Genomic DNA, 25,463 nt, shown 5'->3' on the forward strand with positions numbered 1-25,463 from the left:
ATAAGTTCTGAGAGATCTTTCTGGAAGCGTAAAAGGTGAGATGACGGGGAATACGAATGCAGAAGTAAGAAGAAAAACACACACCCAATACAGAAACCAACGGGGAGTACTAGCCAAACGACCGTACCAGCAGCCGAACTCTCATGAGCAAACACCTGAATCGGGTAAGAGAACGAGGCGTCTACGTGTATGCCAAACATCCGCGATTGCGATTGCGATCGCGATGTACTTCCATCTATCCTAGTAATATGCAACCTCAAGTGTAGGTACTCTGAGCAGTACTCTACATCAGCGTTATTATCAATAACTAGATAGAACATGTCGACAGGACTGCAAAGTTTATTGGCCAAGACGACATGTTCTATCTAGTCATTGATAACAGCGCTGATGGAGAGCAAGTCACGTAATGATACCTGTGTATTCTGGTCCTTCTGCAGCATATCATCTCCGTTTTCCGTTTTCATCATCTCTTGCTATCCTTCAGATACGCGTTCCAATCGGTCTTCTCCCCCTGGACATCAACTCCCGTCACGCCGTCCCCCTCTGTCCAACCCTGCAACTTTTCCAACCCAAACAGATGACGCATAGTAGGCCGGCCATGAGGGCAAGCCCACGGCTTACCCATACTGCCCATGTGTCGAACAATCTCTCGCATGCGTGGCGTCTGAAGGGTCTTACCGATCATCACCGAACTTCTGCAGGCGCGGCTTGCGAGTAACTTCCTGACCTTGGAGGGGCGCGGTATATGCGACGATGTGGACATGGACGAAGACTGTGGGCTTTCTACGATGAGTGCGAGGAGTTCCTCTAGATCCGTAGGCGTAAAGGTGACTTCTTTTGACATTGGCAATGAGACCAACTGCGCATGGTTGTCTGCGCCGTTTTCATCCTCGGTGTCTAGATCGACAACAAAGCCGTTTGCGGTGAGTGAGGGTTTGTTCGCGCGGATAACTTCTTTCTCCACGGCAGTCAGCTCAAGAGGGTGTGGGTGGACTAGTCGCTGTGGCACTAGCGTTGTCGTGGCAGCGAGACGCTCAAAGTTGTACTTCTCGTCACTCGCATGCTGGTCGATGATGAAGAGGTCTGACGTGGGTGATGTGGATGTAGGCGGCCGTACAGCGATGATGAAGCCAAGATTGAACTGACCAATGATGCGCATTTCATTGAAGTCGGCTTTCGTTACTGTAAGGCTGAGACGCTCTTCTGGGTCTTCCTGGTTCAGCTGGGTGCTTGTCGGTAGTGCAGTCGCCTCATCGGTCTCCACAATCGACGCGTCGAAGGATGCCTGTACAGTTTGTAGGTGCCGAGCAATGATATCCACATCTGTCTCGATGACACGCTCAAGATTGATGGTCCAATACTTCTTCTGAGTAACCTTGAATAGTTTGTTGGCGCGCTTGAGGTTCATTTCAGTGGGCCGGGCTGCAGCTTCTTCAGCGTCAGCAATGAGCTGCGCAATCTTCGCTTCTTCTCTCTCTTTCTTTTCGGAATCTTCTATATACTCATCATCGTCCGCGATCTCGGCTTCAGCTTCAGCTTGAGGCTGTACTTCACCATCAGACGAGGATTCCTCTTCTGGAGCTTCTTCGGAGATGACTGTTGCGCGTGGCGGTGGAGCGCTGGATGAGACAGCGATATCATCCGTCCGCGGTTCCTCAAAGCCGCGGGACGGCAGGTGCTTATGCGGAGATGGAGAGCGTACAGGTGCATCAGACATAAGACTGTTTTGCGCGCCTCCAGTCTCGTCCTCCCCCTCGTCCTCATCCTCCTCCTCCTCCTCCTCCTCCTCACTACTTTCAGCTTGGGTACCCGGTGCTGCAAAGCCGCTCAGGCCCTTCTTGAATAAACTCCTCTTTGGCGTCTGATTCAGCGGTTTACCGGAGAGAGAAAACTTGGGTGTGTGTATCCTAGAGCGTTTGGCAGCCATCGATTGGCTCCCCGTACCGATTGTGGAAACCGTCGTCGTGTCACCAACAGTTATAGTAGCTTGTTGGATTGGTGTGCGCATTGGACGCATACGATCAAAGGCGTTTTGGATGGTACTTTGTGACCAAGACTTCTGTGGTGTCTGTACTATGGCCGGGATTGGCTGTTGTTCATCGTCGCCGTCATCAGTGGATTCTGGACGCTTTGACGAGATGACTGGCTCCTGCTTGTGAGGACTCTGAGATGCTATGCGGGCATTGAAATCTTGTACGATTTTCGAAGGCTGTGAAAGCCTGACCGGAACCCCTGCTGCTTCGTCTTCTGGTTCAAACAATGGTGACTGTGACCTTGAGCGCGCTAGCTCGACCTGATTCTTTTCCTCTGGTGAAGGGCTGCGTGGAGGGACATGTGAAGCGGACATGGGCTCTTCGGGTGACTCTCTATTCTTGGGGGAGCTGGCTCTTCTAGGTCGTACCATTGGACGGACCGTTCGTTCTTCGGAGTCCCTGCCAGCAAACCGCTCAATGAGACTTGCCTTTACGAAGCCTGGACGGACATTCATATCGGGCGTGTCTTGAGGAGATAGCACTTCACCTCTCTTTGGAGTCTTTTGGGGAGGCTCGACATCATCTTCTGATTCACTTCGGTCGCCTGCAAATGCTGAGGTGGTGCTTTCACGGGCGTGTATTGTTGGCGGCTTGAAGGCGGATGTGGGTGTCTTCTTGCCCAAGAGTTGAGCTTGGGGTACGCTCTGATCATGGCCCTCAAATAGCTCTAGAAGAGCGTCCTTGAGGTTCTCCAATAGCGTGGTCTGGTCGTGGAGCATGATGGTCCGCTTGTCTGGACTAACATTGACATCGTAGGCATTCGTGTCCAGCTGGATGTCTGCAAATACAAAAGCCGACTGCGTGATGTTATAGGATTTGTAGACCTCGTTGATGGCCTTGGCAACTTGTGGCAGAGCACAAGGCCGCGAATTCACAAAGAACATCTGTCGGTCTTGTGTCTGGCGACCTTCACCCACAACAGGGCGGGAAATGTGACCCACTATCTTGACTGTTTTTGAACCTGTTTCCTCTTGTGTGCTCCAGTTCTTTGCGCTTTGTGTGGCACCCAGCCGGCTCGAAGGGTCCATGACGAATTCGAGACTTAGAGGAATCAGGGCAGCAATCGTCTTTGCGCCGTAGACATTGGAGATGTTGTCTCGCGTACTCGCATTCGCGTTGGTCGAGAAAGCCACCGTCTTCTTTCTTGATTGAGTCAACACGATGGATGGGTGGATGGATATTGGATCTGCACTCACCCTTTCGGTATCTGATTGCTCACCGAGAACTTGACGCCTACGCTGATGCAAGCATATGCGTTCAGCAGCTGCAGCACTTTGTTGTACTCCCGCTTGATGTTCTTCTCCAGCTCCTTCCGCCGTACAGGTAGGTTATGGAACAGTGTCTCGACCACCACAGTCGTGCCCTGCTTGGCTGCTACCACCGACGTCCCCTTCAGCTTGCCGGACTGCTCGAACTCCAGCTTCGTACCCTTTGGGCCGTCAGAGGGCCGAGCCGTAATGATGTGAAAGTTGGATAGCGCGCATAGCGACGACAAGGCCTCGCCACGGAAGCCGAATGTCTGTAGGGACGAAAGGTCGTCGTAGGTAGCGAGTTTGGACGTGTAGTGCTTGAGCGCGATCGTTTCGTAGTCGTCAGGGGAAATGCCAGAGCCGTTGTCTTGAACCTCTATGGCGTCCAGGCCATAGTTCTTGAAGCGCACCTCTGTTCACCATCAGTCAGCTTATGTCAACCAGAAATCGTGGGGCGAAGACATACCAACTGATGTGGCGCCTGCATCGATGCTGTTCTCGACAAGCTCTTTGCAGACTGACTCCAGACCAACAATGACCTGGCCTGACTGGATCTGATGCACAGAGCGGCCCTCGATGGCCTTGATGGTGGCCATGTCAACCCATGCCGAGGTGACGTCCTGGAGACGGTTGAATGCGGACGGCGTGACTACGCGACGCGTTTCGGGCTAGCCAATGGACGTGACGCGCTAAATGTGGGGGTCAACCGGTCGTACTCCGCACTGATGAGCTTCCCGCTTCACGTTTCAGACTTCAGAATAAGTAAATTGCGCCTTCGACACGTTTAAGTTTTCAAACCCCAGACTTCAATTTTCCTCGCTCTTCGCATGCAAGATGAATGATCCAAATGAGCTTGAACAGCTCCAAGCGGTCGTCCGTCGGATGGCCGTGCAATCGCAATTCGAACAAGATCTGTGAGTGCCAGAATCAACTGCGTCCGTGACGTAGGCGTCGCATGTCCTAACTATGGCGGACTTGCACAACGACTCGCACCATTCATTCGAGTAGCTGACGTTCCTGCAGAATCACTAAAAAGAAGCTCGAGCTTGAACAGACCAACAAGGCAGCACGTGCCAATGATGTTGTGTATCAGAAGTATCTACGCTACTACGCAATGAAGGACTGTCTGCGGCTCGTGAATCTGATGCATCAAAAGCTCCCCGTGGAGCTGCGCGACTTGGTGTACGAGTTCCTCTGCGTTGAACCCGATCGTCCTATTCCCGTTGGCCCATACTATCACTTCCGCAGATACGATAAGCCTTTTCACGATCCATTACGGAGGCAACATTACGACGGCTTCGTGGGACCAACCGCTTCGTTCAGGGGGGCGGCACCACCAGCTCCTTACCGCGCTATCACCGGTAACAACCCGGACGTCGATGTGAAGACGGGGAAAGCCGATGATGGCAACGATGTGCAATTGAGCCTGGAACTTACAGAACGCATCGCGAACTTGGAGTTAATCCATCGGGTTGATAACGACGACGACGATAATACCACTGTCCTTCCTGACGGCCGAGTCAGAGAAGAACACACACACAAGCCACCAAGGGATATGCCACTTCCATCCAGCCATTTTCTGGACCCCAGATACGTTGGTGCGGAAGCTGCGTATGAGATTCAGAAGATATACTACGGGCTCAACACATTTTCCATATGCAGCGTTGAACGGGCTATATACAGCTTTTCCGAAAATCACTCCGGCCACAACATAGTGGGATACGACGACGAAGATGGTACCCCCTGGGAAGTACCGGAGGCTGTTCAGACAAAACCACTGCTGTACCCCAGGAACCACATCAGAAATCTCCAGGTTCGCCTCAAATTTGAGCAGTTCGACGAGCACATGCAAAGAGATCACCTCACGGAGCTTGATAAATACTCTTACGAACGACGCTTCTTACGCTTCACGGAGCAAAACTTGGAAGGTCTCGGTCAATTTCTGAGGGAGCGGTCCAAGCACGATATCAACATCGAGTTTGTTATCATGAGTGAACTCCCAGATTTCACAGATGACGAGTTTGGGCTGGGCGCTCAATGCAACTACGTGAATTTTCTGCAATCTATCAGGAACTGGGTTTACATCATGAAGTATGACTGTGACAACATCTCTGTCAAGGTCACGCATCATGACCCACCCATGTCGGCTTTTCCGCGTGACATCAGTGGGTTATTCGGTTTGACACAAAAGCAATGGGAGCAAGTAAGTATAGCAATCGCCAACGTCTGGCTAAGTGACCAGCACTGAGCTAACACTGATACAGGAGAAAGCCGTTCATCAGGACGAACGCGCCTGGGTGGCGCAATTTTACCTTGCAATCCCATTTATGGATGCGAACGACATCTCGTTTGGCTATCCCGCTGTTGAAATAGACCACATGCTTCGCGAGCGATGGGGCATGGACTCGATTACAGCTACCGAGGCCACGCTTCCCATCACAGAAGGCAGATATTGGCCCAGCTCTATCAACCCGGTGCCTCTTGACCGCAGGTGGGGCTAGAGGGACTCGAGAAGAGGAAACACCCTAGAGCCTGCATCAACGCTAGATCTTCTAATCTATCTCTCTATTCTAGTGTAATCTTTAGACTTGTTCGGGGTTTCCCTTGTATGATGTGCCATCAATGCTATCGGCGCTTCTATGATCGTAGATGACGACTACTACTGTCAGACCAGGTATGGCCTTGTCGCAGTTTGACATTGCAGCGACATACCCTACCGCGACCTTGGGAACATTGATATTGGTAGCATGTAATTGGTTGACCCGAATATTATTACGATAGAATGGGCATACTTCACGGCGGTGGCGTGTTGGACATGCGATGCGCAAGCTTGAATTGGATGCCGTGCTTTGCGGCGCGGGCGAAGATGCCGATTGGCCGCGTGCCTGAAAACCAGGGCAGGAACTGTATGGGGCGGTCCCCGTCCCTCGATCTCGAGATCTGAGACCTACAGTGGATTTCTAAGACAACGCACGACTTAGGCTTAGTCTCCGAACAACGTCACTGCATGTGCCGGCGACACGCATGCGTCGTATGGTCGTATCCGCCGACCACAGATGCCGCGCTCTATACGGCAGCATCATCCATGGGCGTCCACTCGTCGCGCGCCCGGATGTGCTAAATCCGACTCGCCGGGCGGCGCCAGGCCTATAACGCACTAGAGTCCGAAAGTCGATGTGATTGACATGGCTCCTTTTGCAGTGGCCACCGCTCGCGCCAAGCCCTGCAATTAAACAATCAGAGATCCTCTTTTCGGCTTCGTCCTCGCGCGGGAATATAATACGGCGTCGATTGACTCCCTTTGGCTTCTCTACGTCCTCCCCTCCGCGACCCTCGCGCCTCCTCCGTACACAACACAGCGCGGCGCGATCCTAACTTCTTCGACATGGCGGTCAACGCGAGTTTTGTCTCGCCGACGGCGGACGCAAAAGTTGCGCATGTCCTCCAGCAATTCGATACCAGCGGTCTCCTATCCTCCGTCTTCTCCGGCTTCAATGCCTGGAAGCTCGCTCTGACGCTCATCATAACGGCGGTGGCGTACGACCAGTGTAGGCATTACATATGTCACGTTTGCGCCGGACATTGCTGACACTCGCGCAGTCAAATACATCTGGAACAAGGGCTCAATCGTCGGTCCCTCGTGGAAGATACCCTTCATCGGTCCATTCCTCGAGTCTGTCAACCCCGACTTCAAGAAGTACCACGAAAAATGGATGTCGGGTCCTCTCAGCTGCGTATCCGTCTTCCACAAGTATGCCACCCTGTCACCTGCCCTCAGTCTGTGCCTATGCTGACCGCTCCTAGGTTCGTCGTCATTGCCTCTACCCGCGACATGGCCCGCAAGATCTTCAACTCCCCCGCCTTCGTTAAGCCCTGCGTCGTCGATGTCGCGCAGAAACTCCTCCGCCCCGAGAACTGGGTCTTCCTGGACGGCCGTGCCCATGTCGACTACCGCAAAGGTCTCAACAGCTTGTTTACTCGTCAAGCGCTCGAACAGTACCTACCCGGTCAGGAGGAAGTCTACAACACATACTTCAAGCGCTTTGTGGAGCTTTCGCAAGTAGAGAACAAGGGCAAGCACATTCCCTGGATGCAAGAGTTCCGCCTCATGATCACTGCGTTGAGCTGCCGTACCTTTGTTGGTCACTACACCTCTGACGAGGCCGTCAAGAAGATCGCCGACGACTACTACCTGATCACCGCTGCGCTCGAGCTCGTCAACTTCCCTATCATTATCCCTTTCACCAAGACTTGGTACGGAAAGAAGTGCGCTGACATGGTCCTGGATGAGTTCTCCAAGTGTGCCGCAAAGAGCAAGGTCCGCATGGCTGCTGGTGGCAAGAAGGAGTGCATTCTTGACTTCTGGGTAGACAACATGATCGAGTCTGAGAAGTACCGCAAGAGGGTTGAAGCTGGCGAGAAGGTCGATGACGCCGAGAAGCCCGCGACTGTCATCCGCTGGTTCAGCGATCTTGAGATCTCCATGACTATCTTCACATTCCTCTTCGCTTCCCAGGACGCTACCTCTTCTGCCGCCACATGGCTCTTCCAGATCATGGCTGACCGCCCCGAGTACCTCGAAAAGATCCGCGAGGAGAACATCAAGGCCAGAAACGGCGATGTCCACGGTACTCTTTCGCTTGACGCCATCGAGAAGTTGCAATGGACCCGCGCTGTCGTCAAGGAGACTCTCCGCTACCGTCCCCCAGTCATCATGGTTCCTTACCTCGCTAAGAAGGACTTCCCTGTAACACCTGAATACACCGTTCCCAAGGGCTCCATGGTCATTCCTACCACCTACCCGGCACTTCACGACCCTGAAGCATACCCCAACCCAGACTCGTTCGAGCCCGAGCGATGGATCACCGGCAACGCTGATCAACAAACCAAGAACTGGCTCGTATTCGGCACAGGTCCCCACTACTGCCTGGGCCAGACATACGCGCAAGCCAACCTGATGTTGATGATTGGCAAGGCGAGTATGTTGCTTGACTGGGACCACAAGGTCACCGATCAGAGCGAGGTGATCAAGGTGTTTGCCACCATTTTCCCTATGGTAAGTCGTATTGCGCACCATCCACATCTCTTCAGATCATTCGCTAACATTCTATAGGATGACTGCCTTCTTACATTCAAGGACCGAACAGCGGCATAAACAGTCAATGTTCTTTTCAGCTACGTGATGCGCACATTGAGCGATCTTTTCTTGCATCTGCGTCCGTAGATTTCTGTGTTGAAAATTTGGTTCGTCCAAGGCAGAGGTACACTTGTACTCTGGTCTTGCATCTTTAGACATTAATGATTACGGCCCTTGGCGCTTCTTGAGAAGTAGCCCGTTGGCTTCATGAGTACAGTGTAAGCTGGGATGAATTAATACTGGGACGAAGAGGGGATAAGCTGGGGAGGGGACGGCCTTATATAGGACAGCGATAATGGCATGGAGAATGTATGAAGTCAAGAACAATCTTCGCGTGCTGTTGCAAAACGTGCTGGGTGGATTGCAAGCTCAGTGGTCCACATGTCTACCGCGGGCAGGGACTAGAGCTATGACCCTGACCCTTGAAGTCCACTCCACATGCCGATTGTCTTTCGTGTTTCCACCGCCTGCTTGCCAGCAGCAGCATCCTCCCAGCCCCAGAACCTTTCCACGGATTGCTATTTTTCGCTTGGGACGCCATCGTAAAAGCGCGGCAGAGGAGCGAATGCCCGACCGATTGCGCACAGTCACGCTGCTTTCAACCGACACCCCAACACCAACAGTCGCAACGACGCAAGACGTTCAGCACAGATTCTGAACAAAAGCGCACGTCATGGCGCCCACCGCCTCTCCCTCGGAGCGCGATCCTGAGCGCGTCGGACCACACCCGTCCTACATCGAGATCGCGAAGCCCTACATCCTGCAGTCGCGCATGCAGAAATGTCTCGCGGAGATACATATGAGCGATGCCAAGGAGGATGCCGTGCGCCTGCAAGGCGTTGCCTGGATAGATCAAGTCCGGCGCGCGCTGCAGCTGCCTATCCGTACCTTCAACACAGCTGTGATCTACTACCACAAGTTCAGGCTATTACACGCGGACAATGAGTACAACTGGGCCGACGCGGCAGCTGCTGCACTCTTCACAGCCTGCAAGATTGAGGATACGTTAAAGAAGAGTAGGGAGATTCTTTGCGCCCACTGGAACCTCAAGGTTGGACCTGGTGAGAGCCTGAGCAGCGATGATCCGGTATGCACCTCTTGTGAGCGAGAATAACTACGAGTTCAAAGTTAACACATTAACAGCGCTTCGATAACCACTCCAAGCTTATCATCGGCCTCGAACGTCTCATGCTCGAAAGCGCCGGCTTCGATTTCCGCAACCGATACCCCCAAAAGGTCATGGTCAAGCTTGCTAGAGCTCTGAGATTTGACGCGAAAGACGAGGCTAAAACAACGTGGAACCTGAGCATCGATTCATACAGGACCTTCGCACCGCTGAAGCAGTCTACGCCGACCTTGGCGATTGCATGCTTAGAGCTTGCCGCACGGTTGCACGGGAAGGATGCCGCCAAGTTCGTGGATGCAGGACCTGTGAGATACCAGAAGTGGGCTACCAGCCGGGCAGAGGTTATGGAGACGCTTCTCGATATGCTCGATCTGTACACCCATCACCGCAGCGCCACTTCGGTCGGACCCTCCTACACACTCGAACACTTTATCAACATCCGCATTGGACTCAACCAGGAGGCTTCAGCAGCGCACATCCCACGTTACTCTCAGTACAAGTCTGAGCAAGCCGCCGACGCAGAAGGCACAGCCAACGGTGCCAAGCCTCGCAATGGCATCGACCCTACCAGTCCACTTACCCCAGCCACCCCCGTCGCACTCTCGCCTGGCGCAGACCAAGCACCCAAGTCCGCAATCGGCATTCGTGGTCAGAACGGCACGGTCAGGTTCATGTTGGACGCTGCCCGTGCGCACGGTGAGCGCGCCGAAGTTGAGAAGTTCCACAAGGTCGAAGAAGAGGAGTATGAGGTAGAAGTGCCGAATGAACCTAGGGCAGACGAGAGGGAGAGAGATAGGGCAAGAGTTGGAAGAGTGCGTTGAGTATAAACATGGATTTTACGTTCTTGGATTTTGCTGTTCTATTTTTTGCGCATCGTATTGCGCACGATAGAGGCGAAGCTAAATGTTACTGATAGGACTCTATCGGTAGTGCGGATGACTGGTACGGTGTTCCAGCCGCAGTTGAAGATCTGAGGATCAGTGGGGGCAGCGAGCGCGGAGGAGGGTACTGGGACAGATTCCGCCAGCGCTCAGAAGAGGCATCACTTGCTCAGCCAGCTGCTCACGTGGAAGAGAATATCCATCCATCGAGAAGGGCCGCCAACTTCGACGACATTGACAAGGGCATCATACAACAAAAGGCCAATGACGATGCCGTGGCTTCATTTCACGACAGGAACTCAGAAGATAAAGCACATAGCAAACGATCACGGAAGCGCCCTCATGCACAGAAGCGGAAAAAGCTGGCCAAGCGGGGCGATGTCAGTGATGATGAAGATGCTCATCGAATGGAGTCAAGCTACGAGCGACATCCGCGAAAGCCGTCAGATTTATCCCACGACGAAGCAGATCACGAGCGGGGCTTTGACCAGACAGATCGGTTTACACCTCCGCATGACCCCCGAGATGGCCACCTAAATTTTAGCCACCGAAGCCGTGATGGCACACGTGGAGGCAAGCGCCGCGAAAAAGGAGAACACTACCATGAGGCAGGTTACGGCAGCCGCACCCGAAAAGATTCGACACCTCCCTTCCAAGATCGATACCAGAAACCCTCCTACTGGCGTGAAGCGCAAGTCGCTGAAGCACAAGGCAGGGACGATGCGTCACCGCAGAAAACTGTGGTGCGCAACACTTCCGAAGAGCGTAACGAACCAGGACGACTAGCAACATTCATCCATCCGGATCGCATGGCGCAAGTCTCGCCAGAACCAGAGCCCAGTCGAACGACCAGGCCTCAGGCACGCAGCGAGACACTTCCTGCGGTAGATGTCAAGAACAAGCAGCCAACTAGCACGAATAAAGCACTCTCCGCGAATGATGGGCATCAGTGGGCAGGTACTGACAGCGAGGACAGCAATGCCAGAGGAAGAGGAAGAGGAAGGGGCAGAGGCAGGGGCAGGGCAAGGGGTGGAAGGGGTGGCTATCGTGGAGGTAGAGGCAGAGGCGGCAGCTCGGACGAATGAGTCCACAGCTTGCTTGCTCCTCGTCTTTGTGATAAGGGGAGATGTCAGGGGCGACGTTCATGTTCTGGTTACTGGAGATTCTGGTGATGTTGGATAGGCTTTTTGGACAGGATAGGCCTTTTGGACAGGAAAGCGAATGTACTTCTGCTTTCCAACTTGAGACTATGGTTTCGCGGCCAACGCACATTGTACTTCACTGGTGTTCCGAAAATGATTTCCGTAATGCCCTGAGAAAATGAGACATGACTATGCAGTGGGCCCAAAGGGCTGCGGAATTACCGGGGATAAGCCCAACGTGGTAGCAGCCTCATGAACGTACGCCTCACGACTGGATTTCAAAGCGTCATCTTGTGAATCGCCTGCTCTTGACCCAGACGATCTTTGGAAAGCATGGGGAGTCATAATGTTGCGTTCCTCAAGGGCGGGAGGGCACTGAAATTGCTCGATTAGATTGCTGAGGTCATCTATTTCCGGACGGATTCCAACCAAGGTGCCTCTGAAACCTGTGCCATGGCGCTGTTGGCAAGGAAATCACGAAAGATGGTAACCATTGTACCAATGCATGATGATTCTGGGCTTTTCAAGGCGTAAACTTGCCACAAACACCCAACTGGGGCACATGCAGCCATGCATTTTTCCGCTGCAAGGCCAAATCTAGTAGGTGAAATTACAAGTGACGATATTTCCCCCCGATCATGACCCACACCAGTCGCGGCGCTACCCAATGGTATGTATTGGGCCGCCGCGTTGTAATCCGCAGACGAGCGACTGGCAGTACCACAAGAGATCAGTGGAGTCATGGCCGCGATTCTGGGGAAATCAAAGAATTCAGCACATCGAGTTGTGCGGTACGAAAGCGAAAGGGCGCCGCAGCATGGCCAGTTTGGGCATTACAGGCTACTTCGCGCCACTGGTGGGCCGTGCTTTAGCGAGGAAAGCGCGACTGACCCCACCACTAGCTCTACTAAAAACCTTCGCTCCCCCTCGCAGAACTCTTCTCACCAGACGCACGCCCGCCTCTACGGCTTATAATCAACTCCCGTCTGTCTGACTCTGGTCGACTGCATCGCCAGAGACATCAGCTCAACCCGCGACCTATACACCGAATCCGCGCGCTCAAAGCGGGGTATTCGTCAACTCCCCTCCACTGAATTTTCGTAAAAGAAGAACAGTACCAACACCGCAAAGATGGTCAAGTAAGTTGCCGACGCCGTCCCCATCTCCCTTCCAGGCTTGGACCTTTCGTCTCTTGTCTGCGGGAACAATTGGACAATCGCTAACATGACGCCAGCTTCACCGTCGAGGAGGTACGTTCCGCGCACACATCACCCCGCACCACACGTCGATATTAGCAACACCGGAAGGATGAATACTGACTGCGCGGCTAGATCCGTGGTCTCATGGACGACCCTAAGAACATTAGGAACATGTCCGTCATTGCCCACGGTAAGCGCTCTCGTGGCAACCCCGCAGCATCGGGCTGGACAGAAAGCTAACATACCCCACCACAGTCGATCACGGAAAGTCCACCCTCACCGACTCGCTCGTCCAGCGTGCCGGTATTATCTCGGCTGCCAAGGCTGGTGAGGCTCGTTTCACCGATACCCGAGCTGACGAGCAGGAGCGTGGTGTTACTATCAAGTCGACTGCCATCTCCCTGTACGCCACCCTCAAGGACGAGGACGACCTCAAGGACATCCCCGTTCCCACCACCAAGAACGACTTCTTGATCAACTTGATCGACTCGCCCGGTCACGTTGACTTCTCATCTGAAGTCACTGCTGCTCTCCGTGTCACCGATGGTGCGCTCGTTGTCGTCGACACCATCGAGGGTGTCTGCGTCCAGACCGAGACTGTCCTGCGTCAGGCTCTTGGTGAGCGTATCAAGCCCGTCGTCATCATCAACAAGGTCGACCGTGCTCTTCTCGAGCTCCAGCTCAGCAAGGAGGACCTGTACCAGAACTTCTCCCGTGTCATCGAGTCCGTCAACGTCGTCATCGCCACCTACTACGACAAGGCCCTTGGTGATGTCCAGGTCTACCCCGAGAAGGGTACCATCGCCTTCGGTTCCGGTCTCCACGGCTGGGCTTTCACCATCCGCCAGTTCGCTTCCAGGTACGCCAAGAAGTTCGGTGTCGACAAGAACAAGATGATGGAGCGTCTCTGGGGTGACTCCTTCTTCAACCCCAAGACCAAGAAGTGGACCAAGGTTGGCACACACGAGGGTCAGCCCCTCGAGCGTGCTTTCAACCAGTTCATCTTGGACCCCATCTTCCGCATCTTCCAGGCGGTTATGAACTTCAAGACCGACGAGATCCCCACTCTCCTCGAGAAGCTTGAGATCAAGCTCACTTCCGATGAGAAGGATCTCGAGGGCAAGCAGCTCCTCAAGGTTGTCATGAGGAAGTTCCTTCCCGCCGCTGACGCTCTCCTCGAGATGATGATTCTCCACCTTCCTTCTCCCGTCACCGCTCAGAAGTACCGTATGGAGACTCTTTACGAGGGTCCCCACGACGATGTCAACGCCATTGGTATCCGGGACTGCGACCACAACGGTCCTCTCATGCTGTACGTCTCCAAGATGGTGCCCACTTCCGACAAGGGTCGTTTCTACGCTTTCGGTCGTGTCTTCTCCGGTACCGTCCGCTCCGGTCTCAAGGTCCGCATTCAGGGACCCAACTACACTCCCGGAAAGAAGGAGGACTTGTTCATCAAGGCCATCCAGCGTACCATTCTCATGATGGGTCGTTTCATCGAGCCCATTGACAACGTCCCTGCCGGTAACATTCTCGGTCTTGTCGGTGTTGACCAGTTCTTGCTCAAGTCTGGTACCCTCACCACCAACGAGACTGCCCACAACCTCAAGGTTATGAAGTTCTCCGTCTCTCCCGTTGTGCAGCGTTCCGTTGAGGTCAAGAACGCCCAGGATCTGCCTAAGCTCGTCGAGGGTCTTAAGCGTCTCTCCAAGTCCGACCCCTGCGTTCTGACCTACATCTCGCCATCTGGTGAGCACGTTGTCGCTGGTGCCGGTGAGTTGCACTTGGAGATCTGCTTGAAGGATCTCGAGGAGGACCACGCCGGTGTTCCTCTCCGTATCTCCGACCCCGTCGTGCAGTACCGTGAGACTGTCAACGCCACTTCCAGCATCACCGCGCTGTCCAAGTCGCCCAACAAGCACAACCGTCTCTACCTCACTGCTCAGCCTTTGGACGAGGAGGTGTCCCGCGCTATCGAGACTGGTGTCATCGCTCCTCGTGATGATATCAAGTCGCGTGCCCGTATCCTTGCTGACGAGCACGGCTGGGACGTCACCGATGCCCGTAAGATCTGGTGCTTCGGTCCCGACACCACCGGTGCCAACTTGCTCGTTGACCAGACCAAGGCCGTCCAGTACCTGAGTGAAATCAAGGACTCCGTCGTCTCTGGTTTCCAGTGGGCTACCAAGGAAGGTCCCATTGCTGAGGAGCCCATGCGCTCCATCCGCTTCAACATCATGGATGTTACCCTCCACGCTGATGCCATTCACCGTGGTGGTGGTCAGATCATCCCCACTGCGCGCCGTGTCCTCTACGCCGCCACTCTCCTTGCCGAGCCCACTCTTCTCGAGCCCGTCTACCTCTGCGAGATCCAGGTTCCCGAGCAGGCTATGGGTGGTATCTACGGTGTCCTCACCCGCAGGAGAGGTCACGTCTTCGAGGAGGCCCAGCGTGTTGGTACTCCTCTATTCAACGTCAAGGCGTACCTTCCCGTCAACGAGTCCTTCGGTTTCACTGCCGATCTCCGTGCCGCCACTGGTGGACAGGCCTTCCCACAACAAGTCTTCGACCATTGGCAACATCTCACTGGTGGCTCGGCACTTGACCCCTCCACCCTCACCGGAAAGATCGTCTTCGACATGCGCAAGCGCAAGGGTATCAAGACTGAAGTGCCCGACGTTTCCAACGTAAGTTTCCTCCCGCATGGTCTAGAAACAGCATATGCTAACGAATCCTGCAGTACTACGACAAGCTATAAGGGAATGCTCGCAAAAGCGTTAGATTTCCTTTATTCGCGATTCTGGGTCATCCGACAGTCATGGGCAAGCTCGTGGCCGCTGGTCGATGTATGACGCAATCAGCTCCCCCATGGGACAACCAGAGCTAGTAAATGTCGGTCCGGGCGGTTTCGCCCTTGATATTAGTCAGGTTTTTTGGGGCTTTGCACGAAAGATACGGATGATGACCCTTTTCCTTACATGTTCTCAGTGTAGTATAGTTGGAGAAAATCAAGCTATATCGCACAAACACCTAAGCATCTTTCATGTGTGACGTGTTTTAGTAAAGGTGATGTTGTTGTGAGTGAATGCATGCAGTGTCCAGGCCTGGTAGGTGCACCTCCTTCTGGTTAGATCATCCAGGAGTTCGAGATGGTGAATGTAGCGGGGTATCGGCGTCACGTGCTCACGGGTAAGAGAGCTATGACATTACCGTCGCGCTAGTAGCAACGCGAAAGATGTACGCTCGGCGCAATCCAAGTCACACCAGAAACACCACAGCGCAGTACCAGACTGCAACTCGACATTAACGCGATCGCGCAACCTGGTTATGAATTTAATTTGCTACTAGGATTCGCCATGTTACTCGAGGAGAAAGATCATGCCGTGTTCAAGAGTTGGTTGCTGCCGAACGTGGAGAACATGTAAGTCGGAGCTACACATTGCTCTCACCAAAGCTGTCGCGCAGGCGCATACTGACCTGCATTGCAGCTCCGGTGTGGAAGGCGGAGTGCTCGCTGACTATGTAGCCGCTCTCGTTACCGTCGACGATACGGATGCAAACGTGCAGCGTACCTTGATCGAGTCACTGCAAGACTTCCTTGGCCCGGAGAGTAAGCGCATGCGAAGACTACGTCACAATTCGTCGCTAATGGCCCAAAGACACCGAGCCTTTTGCAAAAGACGTTATTGCAGCACTCAAAGCTAAGAGCTATCTTCCGAAGCCGAAAGCGAATGACGCGAAACCACAAGCATCCTCTCAAGCCTCACAATCCGCGCCCATACAGTCCATAGTTGGCAGCACGAACTTCGAATACGAACCGCATCCGTCGAACGTGCCATTCGGGGCCCCGAAAGGTCCTGCTGCGAATAGGAACTCGGCATCATCACACCTCTTACCCGATCGACCGACTGCGCAGGGTTTATATCAGGATGGTTCGAATCAGTCGAGGAAACGCAAGGTGTTGGAGAGGGACAACAGCCAGTCACAAGAGGGCCAGGATCCACACTATACCCGCAGCGGCGCAGGAAATAACAGGCCGTCGAAGCAGACAGCTCGCAGAGGCGGTAGGAATGCGGGGACTGGAGATGCGCGGACACAGAACGCGTTCGCGAGTTTTGGCGGTATGCCGAATTTCGCAAACCTTCCACCGCCGCCACCAGGCCCTTTACCGTTCGATACCTCAGATCCCATGGCTTTCTTTGCCATGGCAGCAGCCTTCGGGGCAAATCTGCCGGGCATGCCTCAACTTCCTTTCTCCAATACGCAAGACGGTGGCTCAAGCCAAGGACAACCCAAGACAAAGTGTGCTGATTATTACGAGAGGGGTTTCTGCGCGCTGGGTAGCCTATGTCCACACGAACATAGCGACGCCGCCGTAGCCGTTTCGCCTGACGAAATCCCCGAATACGATCCGGAGCAGTCATTCCTTGCTGTACAGCCATCCAGAGGATTCAACAAGCAAGGAGTGTCTGGTAGTCAGCCTCGTGCAACTAAGGGTAGAAGGGCACGTGCATCGTTCTCTTTGCCGGGCTACTCGCGTGACAAGTTGAATAGGACTCTTGTCGTCGAGCAGATCCCAGCGGAGCATTTCAACGAGGACAGCATACGGAGCTACTTCTCAGAGTTTGGTGACATCGATGAGCTCGAGCTACACTCTAGGAGGCAGTTAGCAGTGATCAAGTTTGCTGATCGCCAGACCGCTAGGCGTGCTTATCATAGTCCCAAAGCCGTCTTTGAGAACCGGTTCGTCAAGGTCTACTGGTACGCACCAGAAACAAAGGAAAAGTTGGCCCAAGAGAAGCAAGAAGACGAAGAAGAGAAGCTCGACCTAGAGGCGATCGCCATTAGGCAGGCAGAAGCTCAGAAAGCGTTCGAGGAGCGTCGTCGCAAGGCTGCGGAAGCAGACGCGAGAGCTGCTGACATTGAGAGACAGCTGGAAGAAAAGAACAAGGAGATAGAAGAGATTAAGCGACAACTTGCTGAACTGTCAGGGGACCCGAACGACGACTTCGCCCAGACTCTTGCCACGCTACAGGCCGAAGCAGCAGAACTTTTCGATCAACATGGTCCTGGTGAGCAGGAGACACATGGCCGTGGCGCCTTCAATCCAGCTTACCGAGGTCGAGGATACGCTCCCTTTGCACCTCGGGGTAGGGGCTTTGGACCTTACCGGGGCGCGTACAGGGGCCGTGCAGGTGGTCATGCTGGTCGAAGTGTAGTGAATAAGAAGCTCGACAACCGGCCTAGGCGTCTGGCAGTCACCCAGATCCAGCCAGATACACCGAGGGATGAGTCTCTGCGGCAGCACCTTCTCGTGAGTAGAAGTTATACGTGTATTCGTTCATCTCTGCTAACGATATGTACAGAACATACCCGAATGCACAAATATTGAGCGTCACCCCGAGCAAGCCGACACGCTCATCCTAACCTTTAAAGAGCGCTACCAAGCAGAAACTTTCCTCGATCAATCCCTCAATATTCCCGACGTTGGCAAACTCGATCTCGCATGGGTTCCGAACGACGCCTTTGGTGGTCTCAAATCCGTGACGACGACGAATGATGCACCCACAGCTCCTCACGACGATGATGGTGATGACTCTTCCGCTACTATCGGAGAGCAGGAGATCAAGGTTGAAGAATATGAGGATCGGCAGATGGGTGGCGTTGATGCGGATATGGATGTTGCGGATGATGTGGATGAGTGGCTGTGAGTGATACCCTTGGCATGTGATGTGCAGTGACAGACTCTGTAACGGGCTTCTCTCCTTCTTCTATATTACTATCATACATCAGCGTGGCGTCATGCTTTTAGGTCAAGGAGCATGGTGTGTTCTCGAGATAGTCTCTTCGCATGAATGCAATGCATCAATATACCATATCCTAAGCCTCACAACGTCATCTTGGCGCAGATATTCAAGAGGCTCCAACGCGCCACCTCACATATAATATTACAATCCAGCCCTCCTATCTAATCATTACCAGTTGAGCCTACCCCTATCCCTCCAACTCCGTACACCAGCCCCAACAACATGTTCACTTGCCACGTCGTTCCGTACAACATCCTCCCCTGTTACCAAACTCCTTCCTCCAAGCCTTTGGAAACCCACACCATGTTCACAACATAGCCTGAAAACTTTTCACCTCATCCCCCTTGACACCTTCAAACCAACTCACGCGATCCTTGACAAACAGCTCGCGCGTCGGCTTCAACTTCGTCTCGACGAGATTGAAATCATCCACTGTCCCAAGCCGCAAGATGGAACAATCAGGGAAAGCAGCGCCAACGCGATACATGAGCGTACCGCAAGTCTTGCAAAAGTAGTTCGTCATGGTATGACCCGAAGCTATCGTCGAGGCCTGACCATACGACGACAAGTTCGCACGACCACGGAGGTGGCGCAGGTGTCTGTTATATCTCAGTCAGTCACTGCACTTCCATCTCCCCCATCCACACCCCCAGAACCATTTAAATAGAAAAACAAAGAAACTTACGAATCCCTAACCGTAAAATTACTAGCAAACATACTCGCAGTAATCTTCCTGCAATCCGCACAATTACACACAAACGTCGATACCAAACCGGGGCCCTCGACCGGAAAAGCGAGCTGTACCGCGCCGCAGAAACACGTCGCAGTCGCTTCTTCGTTGTTGGAAAACCCGTCTTTGGCCTGCCCTGCGAGCGGGAAGTAAGGCAGGGATTTATCGGATGTGCTGACGGACATGGCCATGGATGATGCTATTGGCGCGGGATCTCTTAGTGAGGGCGTCGCTGGTACTACAGGCGTGGGCGTTTGGGTGGTCCTGGTTGATGTTCTGGTAGACGTGCGGGTAGAGGGTTGCCTTGAGGTTTGCGCGGAAGGCTGTGTTGTCCTTGAGGAGTTCTGCGTCGATGGCCGCGGTGTTGAAAGCGGGGATGGGGATAGCGCGTAGGCGTTTCCTGGCGCTCGTACTGGTGTTGATGGTAAAGGCGGGGGAAGACTAGTTGCTGATGCTGTTGCCTCGGTAGGCGTGCCACTACTTTGGATTGGTGTATCTCCCCAGTTTGCGAAATCTTGTATGTTAGACCCGCGGCCTAGGAACATGGAACTTGCTTTCTTGCGCAGAGAGGAGTGCGAGGGCGGCGTGGAGAGTTCTTTTCGTTTCTCTGTTACTAGTAGTGTAGTTGAACTCTTTGACTTGCGCAGCACGGCTGGTGGTGGATTGTCGGTGCCGGGGATGTGTAAGTCGGGATTCAGGCGCTGGGCGATTTGCTTGATGAACTTCATGGTTGCGACTGGCTTTCCTTCTCTTTTTTATGTTCCTCTCCCTCCCTTGCCTCGCGATATGTTGTGTACCCCAGGATTTGTAATGGTGAGCACTAAAACTTTCGCGGGAGCTGCTAAGTTGGCTGACAGATCCAGATAATGCAGGCCGTGTTTTCCCTTCCGTTCGTTCAGTGGCTATACCGGCTATTGTTGTGGTTGTTGTTATCGATGGTGTTGCTCAGTAAGCCAATATATCATTTCGTCATCGATGTATTACACACATGGAAAACCGTCGTTTTAACCCCGACTCCGCATTTCCTACACTTCCAGCCCCACAAGGTAAGGATTCAAGAACACAACGGACCCCCGGTTCTGGGATCGAATGGATCGAAACAAACGACGAAAGGGGAGGGTTCGTTGCTACGGACTTGTTTTGGTCTTCCCAAGCCAGCAAAAACAATTATGGCACGCGTCGCGTAACTTCCGTTGGGACGGCTTCACGCTTGAGGCCTGATCTGCGGTGTTAGTGGCCGATTGGTGGTTCCTGAGGATATGCAGGGATCGGTTGCATGCGATTTGGAGGATATCGGTGATTTGGTAAGCATGTCCGTTGGGTCGTGTTCATGGGAACTGCATAAGCTTTACTGTTCACCCTCAATTTTGTTGAGTAGGTGCGACATCAAGCTAGGACACCAATGAACCTTGTATCTGAGACAGTACTGTAAAGTGAACTTTCCCCATGTTGCAGCCATGGTAATTGTTCATTTTCCCAGTTCTTGGTTTTCAACAGCTACTCCATGATCTCACTCTGCCTCGCTCCTTCCACTCCATGGACCCAACTCACCCTGTCCTTGACGTAGACCTCTCGCTTGGGTCTCAGTAAGCCCTCCATCAGATTCAGATCGTCGACGGTGCCTGCTGCATTTAGTACACACCTCGCCTGACCGAAGAACGTTACATACCAAGCCTCATTAGGGTAAATTCGGGATGCCGCTCACTCTGCCGGTACATGAGCGTTCCACATGTATCGCAGAAACAGTTCGTCATCGCCTGGCCAGAAGCAGTCGTCTGGGACTGTGAGAATTTCTTCAGGTTGTCCTGGCCGCGAATGTGCTTGACAGCTGAAGCCGCGACAATGAAGGCTGAGGTAAAAGCTGACGCTGTGATCTTTCGGCAATCGGTGCAGTGGCAGACGAAGGTGTCTACGAGGCCTGGGGCGGTGGTTGGCTGCGTTGAGCATTAGATGTGTTTGATGGAGGAAGACTGGAGCTACTGGAGCACGAACTTACAAATGCTAGTTGTACAGCTCCGCAATAGCATGTAGCTGTCGCCTCGCCTTCTTTGGAGTAGCCATCCTGATTTAGACTGTTATGGGGTATGTAAGGTTTTTCCTTATCCGAGTCTCGTGTAGACATGGTGGTGATATCCTTGCTTGACTATGACGTAACCGTTGCAGACGAGGAGTGAATGTGGATGATGCAAGAAGAAGCTTTTTGGGGGCTCAAAAGCGATGCTATGTAGTCATGCTTATCTGTGTAACCCAGCCTCTATCTCCGATGTATTGCCGGAGGGAGTGCATGTCCGACCCTCCTCTCACTCACTCCGCTCACTCCGTTAGTTTCATACAGGCCCCGGACAAAGAAACACGGGCGGTCCATATGCGCTCGTCGGGCGCCAGCATAATCCTCATGGTAGCTTTACTGAGCTGTAAAGTGTGGCATTCTCGGACAAAGACTTAGGTTTCTGAAGAGAGACGCATCGAAGTAATCGATAGACCCTTACAACTTACTCGCTTTGCCCTGCCCCAGCGTAACAACCAACTTACCGAACTGACTCGCACTCTTCATATCCTCAAACAGGGTATCAATCTTCTCCACATCCAAACCATGCACACTGCGACTGACCACCGGCTTCATCTTCTTCTCATTGACAAAGCGCACCATATCAGCAAACTCCTTCCTCGAACCCATGGTGGAGCCACGGACTTCGATGTTGCGCAACACGGCGGACATGAGGAAGTCCATTTTGGGTGATACGGTCATGCCGTATATGGAGATGACGCCGCCGGCCTATGACGATAAATTAGCTTATTGTTGCAGGAAATGGAGAGGGAGGGGGCAACGAACCTTGAGTATCTTACTTCCCACTTTAACAACATCACCGCCCGCGCCATCAACGATAGCATCGAGGTACTTCCTCTCCTTGGGCAGCATGGCCTGAAGTTTCTTATCCCAATCCTTCTCCTTGTAGATAACACCTCCCTTCGCACCCAACTTGACCGCCTTGTCAATCTTGTCCTGGTTCCCGCTCGTCACATACACATTGCAACCTTGTGCCACAGCGAACAACAGCACCATAAGCGCAACACCACCCCCAATGCCCGTGACGAGGATATTCCGTCCTGGCATCGCATTCCCGCTCTTAACCCAAAACGCGCGCCACGCCGTCAGCCCGGTAAGGGGCAGCGCAGCAGCCTCCTCGTCGTTGAGATGGTCGGGACATTCCTCCAGCTCACTGGCGTCAAGCGCGCAGACATCTTGTAGTGTGCCCACGGGATTGCTCTTCGTGCCGCCCATTATCGCATACCCCTTGGGATGTTCGGGGCCGTCCATGCTGTCCTTCCAGCCCGTACCCGGGTTCAGCAAGACGCGCTTGTTGAGCCATGATTGTGCGGAGGGGGATGCGCCGGCAGAGGTGACGATGCCGACGCCGTCTGCGAGGAGGGGAACGCCGAAGGTTGTGCCGGGGTAGAGGTGTTGGCGGATGAAGAGGTCGCGGTGGTTGAGCGCGGCGGCGGTGAGGGTTATGAGGGCCTGGGTGATGGGGATTAGATTGTGCGGGAGTGTCAAGTTGTTGTAGAGGGAGCTTACTTCATTTTCTTTGGGCTTGGGTTCGGGAACGGTTATCTTCTCGAGTGGGTAGTAGACTTTGCCTGGCTTGCCTTCGACTTGTCTGATCACGATGGCGGAAGGCATGGTTGATGGCGCTTGAGACGTGATGTGATGACGCGTAGCAGTTCAATGTCGAGTGCACAGGCTAGGGAGGAAGCGCGATTAGATATGTGCAGCTCAGATGCGCGGAGCGACGACCCGAATAGCTCATCATGGTTGTCGTGCTCGGATGCATGACGAAAGAGCTCCTGGACCGAGGTCGCGTTCGGGGCGGTGGGTATGCTTATCGATCGATGCGGGGAATCCGGATGACGGGGATTACTCGGTCTTTGCCATGCAACACACATTGGGATTCATCAGGAGCATCTTGTACTGCAGTTGGTATTTCTTCATGCAAGAGTGATGATTGGCATTTGTTTCGTATAATACATTCGTGATGCAGGTTCCTTTAGGGCCTCCACCTGAACGACGGATGCCGCCAATCCAAATCCTCAATCTCTCCCTGCGACTTGCCAGCCAGCTCCTGGTCAACATCAATGGCATCACGCTGCTTGTTGCTCCTGTTGATCCAGAGCAACAATAGAATACTCGATATCAAGATTGTACTGCTGGTCGCCAGGTTGAGCCCATTACCGATTGGATAATTAGGCGCATCTGTAGGGAGGAAACTCCATGTCGAGATCAGGCCGCCTACGTTGCCAAACATGACAACAGTACCTAACATTCAGTCAGACTTTGCTTTGTTATGACGTAAAAATCCTGGTACTTACCGATAGCGGATGCACGCGCCGTGTCGGACACAACATTAGCAGAGCCCTGCGCGTTGCACAGCGCGCCAAACGAGAATGCTCCCGACGCGATGAGGAAGGTAGCACCATATCGAACTTGCCCATCTGTACTGGCTAAGAACATGATGTATCCGATCATCATGAGTGGTGCTCCCAGGATGAAGAAAATCATGCGCCTATCGAATCTCCAGCTCAGGAATGGTAGCAGAAGTGTAAAGAAGGCGCCCACGATGTATGGTGGCACGGTGTGAAGTTGCTGCGAAACAACCGTATCGTTTGGGTATATCGTCTTGACAATCGTGGGTGCGAAGAAAGCCAGACCCTGCACTGTGATGTTGTCGAGAAGGAAGATGAATGAAGTCGCCAGAACCACAGGATTGAAGATACCGCGAAGCGTCTTCTTCTTGTCTAGCTTATCCAGAACCTCGTTCTGGCCGACACGTTCGGACTGGATCAAAAGTCAGCAGTTGTACTATACATACCGGGTTGTCTAGCCGAATCCACGCTGTACTGTGGTATGCATCTTTCGCAGTAGATGGTGACATACCTTGACACGAGCAATCGCCAAATCCTTCTCTTCTTGCGTCAACCAGCGCGCGGTCTCCGGACGATCTGTGAGCGTCATGAAGGAGATAAGGGCCAAGCAGCATGTGACAATGCCCTCTATAGCAAAGATCATCCTCCAGCGTGTGAGCGAGCCGAAGGAATCGAGCGTGAGAATCGCTGAAGCCAACAAACCTCCGAAAGCGCCAGCTAGGGGAGACATGACAATGTACAGCGACAGTCTGAACGCGAGCTCAGAGCGTCTATACCACCGAGACATGTAGTATGCAATGCCTGGTAGCATACCAGCTTCAAAGATACCCAGCAGAAAGCGTACACCACAAACGGCATGAATGTTGTGAACAAAAGCCGTGCCAATCGATACGATACCGAAGCATAGTGAGATGATAGGGATGAACCATCCCGGACCGAGCCATTTACAGCAGATATTGGACGGGATCTCGAAGACAATGTAGCTGACGTAGAACACGGAGAGAACGGTATTGTAGTCGTAACCACTGAGTCCAAGGTCCTTTTCGAGGCCCGCTAGACGAGCGTTTCCGATATTGGCACGGTCGATGAAGCAGAACAGATAGAGAAGGGCCACGGTCGGGATGATGTACAAATCGATCTTCAGGCGGAGACGTGACTCTGCCTTTTTATCAAATTGCATTAAAGCATGGCCATAGCTGTCGACATTGTCAGCAAAGAAGATTGAAGAGAGTGGCTAGACTCGCATGTCGGTAGCAGTATGGCCGTGTCCCGCAATCTGGTGCGCGTCCTCTGGCTTGAAGTCCTCATGTTGGCTGCTCGGCGTGTCTTTTTCAGCCGCGTAATCCGTCTGGGCTTGGGCCATGGTGAAGCGGCGTCCTGAGCGCGTTCAGGTACAGAGAGAAAGAAGGAGGGAACGGCCTTTTTCTTAACAACGGCAAGTCGTAACGTCGCAGCCGCACCTCTGCTTTATTTGTACTCCACACCCCCCGGAAGGTCCTCCTTCACGCCGGATCGCAGCTGGGTCTGGCCGGTGTCCTTGTCAGCGCCGTTTTTGATGGAGCGCGCGCGCGCCAAGGTAGATGGCTGTCATTACTAGCTCTCGAAGTGGAGAAGTAGAGCTCCTAACCCCAAGTTTGACAGTCGGACTGTTTTCGCGCTAAAATCGCCCCCAACGCACGACCCAACGCACAGCCCACCCCACCAAAGTTTGCCAGCGGTCTCGCATCGTCGCCAAC

The 25,463-nt window shown here is 53.4% G+C and overlaps 9 protein-coding genes across 9 annotated transcripts; 5 read left to right on the top strand and 4 right to left on the bottom strand.

The window, feature by feature from the left end:
- Positions 1–463: 463 nt before the first annotated feature.
- J4E88_010506 (uncharacterized protein) lies at positions 464–3,879 on the bottom strand (the record flags this gene model as incomplete). The annotated part of the gene is made up of 3 exons (XM_049404097.1): positions 464–3,176; positions 3,230–3,695; positions 3,750–3,879. The coding sequence occupies 3 exons, from the start codon at positions 3,877–3,879 to the stop codon at positions 464–466; spliced, it is 3,309 nt and encodes a 1,102-aa protein (XP_049250188.1).
- A 238-nt stretch (positions 3,880–4,117) lies between these two features.
- On the top strand, positions 4,118–5,784 carry J4E88_010507 (uncharacterized protein; the record flags this gene model as incomplete). Its single annotated transcript, XM_049404098.1, has 3 exons — positions 4,118–4,197; positions 4,307–5,486; positions 5,548–5,784. The coding sequence occupies 3 exons, from the start codon at positions 4,118–4,120 to the stop codon at positions 5,782–5,784; spliced, it is 1,497 nt and encodes a 498-aa protein (XP_049250189.1).
- An 884-nt stretch (positions 5,785–6,668) lies between these two features.
- On the top strand, positions 6,669–8,438 carry J4E88_010508 (uncharacterized protein; the record flags this gene model as incomplete). Its single annotated transcript, XM_049404099.1, has 4 exons — positions 6,669–6,831; positions 6,884–7,034; positions 7,088–8,339; positions 8,397–8,438. 4 exons carry the CDS (start codon positions 6,669–6,671, stop codon positions 8,436–8,438), a joined length of 1,608 nt encoding a protein of 535 aa, XP_049250190.1.
- A 655-nt stretch (positions 8,439–9,093) lies between these two features.
- On the top strand, positions 9,094–11,512 carry J4E88_010509 (uncharacterized protein; the record flags this gene model as incomplete). The annotated part of the gene is made up of 3 exons (XM_049404100.1): positions 9,094–9,507; positions 9,564–10,358; positions 10,463–11,512. The coding sequence occupies 3 exons, from the start codon at positions 9,094–9,096 to the stop codon at positions 11,510–11,512; spliced, it is 2,259 nt and encodes a 752-aa protein (XP_049250191.1).
- A 1,188-nt stretch (positions 11,513–12,700) lies between these two features.
- COT3 (Elongation factor 2) lies at positions 12,701–15,526 on the top strand (the record flags this gene model as incomplete). The annotated part of the gene is made up of 5 exons (XM_049404101.1): positions 12,701–12,708; positions 12,804–12,819; positions 12,901–12,958; positions 13,024–15,455; positions 15,509–15,526. 5 exons carry the CDS (start codon positions 12,701–12,703, stop codon positions 15,524–15,526), a joined length of 2,532 nt encoding a protein of 843 aa, XP_049250192.1.
- Positions 15,527–16,124: 598 nt separating this feature from the next.
- Positions 16,125–18,479, top strand: J4E88_010511 (uncharacterized protein; the record flags this gene model as incomplete). Its single annotated transcript, XM_049404102.1, has 4 exons — positions 16,125–16,189; positions 16,257–16,378; positions 16,428–18,082; positions 18,135–18,479. 4 exons carry the CDS (start codon positions 16,125–16,127, stop codon positions 18,477–18,479), a joined length of 2,187 nt encoding a protein of 728 aa, XP_049250193.1.
- Positions 18,480–18,882: 403 nt separating this feature from the next.
- On the bottom strand, positions 18,883–19,496 carry J4E88_010512 (uncharacterized protein; the record flags this gene model as incomplete). Its single annotated transcript, XM_049404103.1, has 2 exons — positions 18,883–19,174; positions 19,261–19,496. The coding sequence occupies 2 exons, from the start codon at positions 19,494–19,496 to the stop codon at positions 18,883–18,885; spliced, it is 528 nt and encodes a 175-aa protein (XP_049250194.1).
- A 2,294-nt stretch (positions 19,497–21,790) lies between these two features.
- Positions 21,791–22,987, bottom strand: J4E88_010513 (uncharacterized protein; the record flags this gene model as incomplete). Its single annotated transcript, XM_049404104.1, has 3 exons — positions 21,791–22,081; positions 22,139–22,825; positions 22,883–22,987. 3 exons carry the CDS (start codon positions 22,985–22,987, stop codon positions 21,791–21,793), a joined length of 1,083 nt encoding a protein of 360 aa, XP_049250195.1.
- A 364-nt stretch (positions 22,988–23,351) lies between these two features.
- J4E88_010514 (uncharacterized protein) lies at positions 23,352–25,090 on the bottom strand (the record flags this gene model as incomplete). The annotated part of the gene is made up of 4 exons (XM_049404105.1): positions 23,352–23,620; positions 23,674–24,139; positions 24,239–24,923; positions 24,972–25,090. The coding sequence occupies 4 exons, from the start codon at positions 25,088–25,090 to the stop codon at positions 23,352–23,354; spliced, it is 1,539 nt and encodes a 512-aa protein (XP_049250196.1).
- Positions 25,091–25,463: the final 373 nt, after the last annotated feature.

This window comes from Alternaria novae-zelandiae (assembly GCF_023758075.1).
Source record: "Alternaria novae-zelandiae strain BMP 2774 chromosome Unknown scaffold_34, whole genome shotgun sequence".
Lineage (NCBI taxonomy): Eukaryota > Fungi > Ascomycota > Dothideomycetes > Pleosporales > Pleosporaceae > Alternaria > Alternaria novae-zelandiae.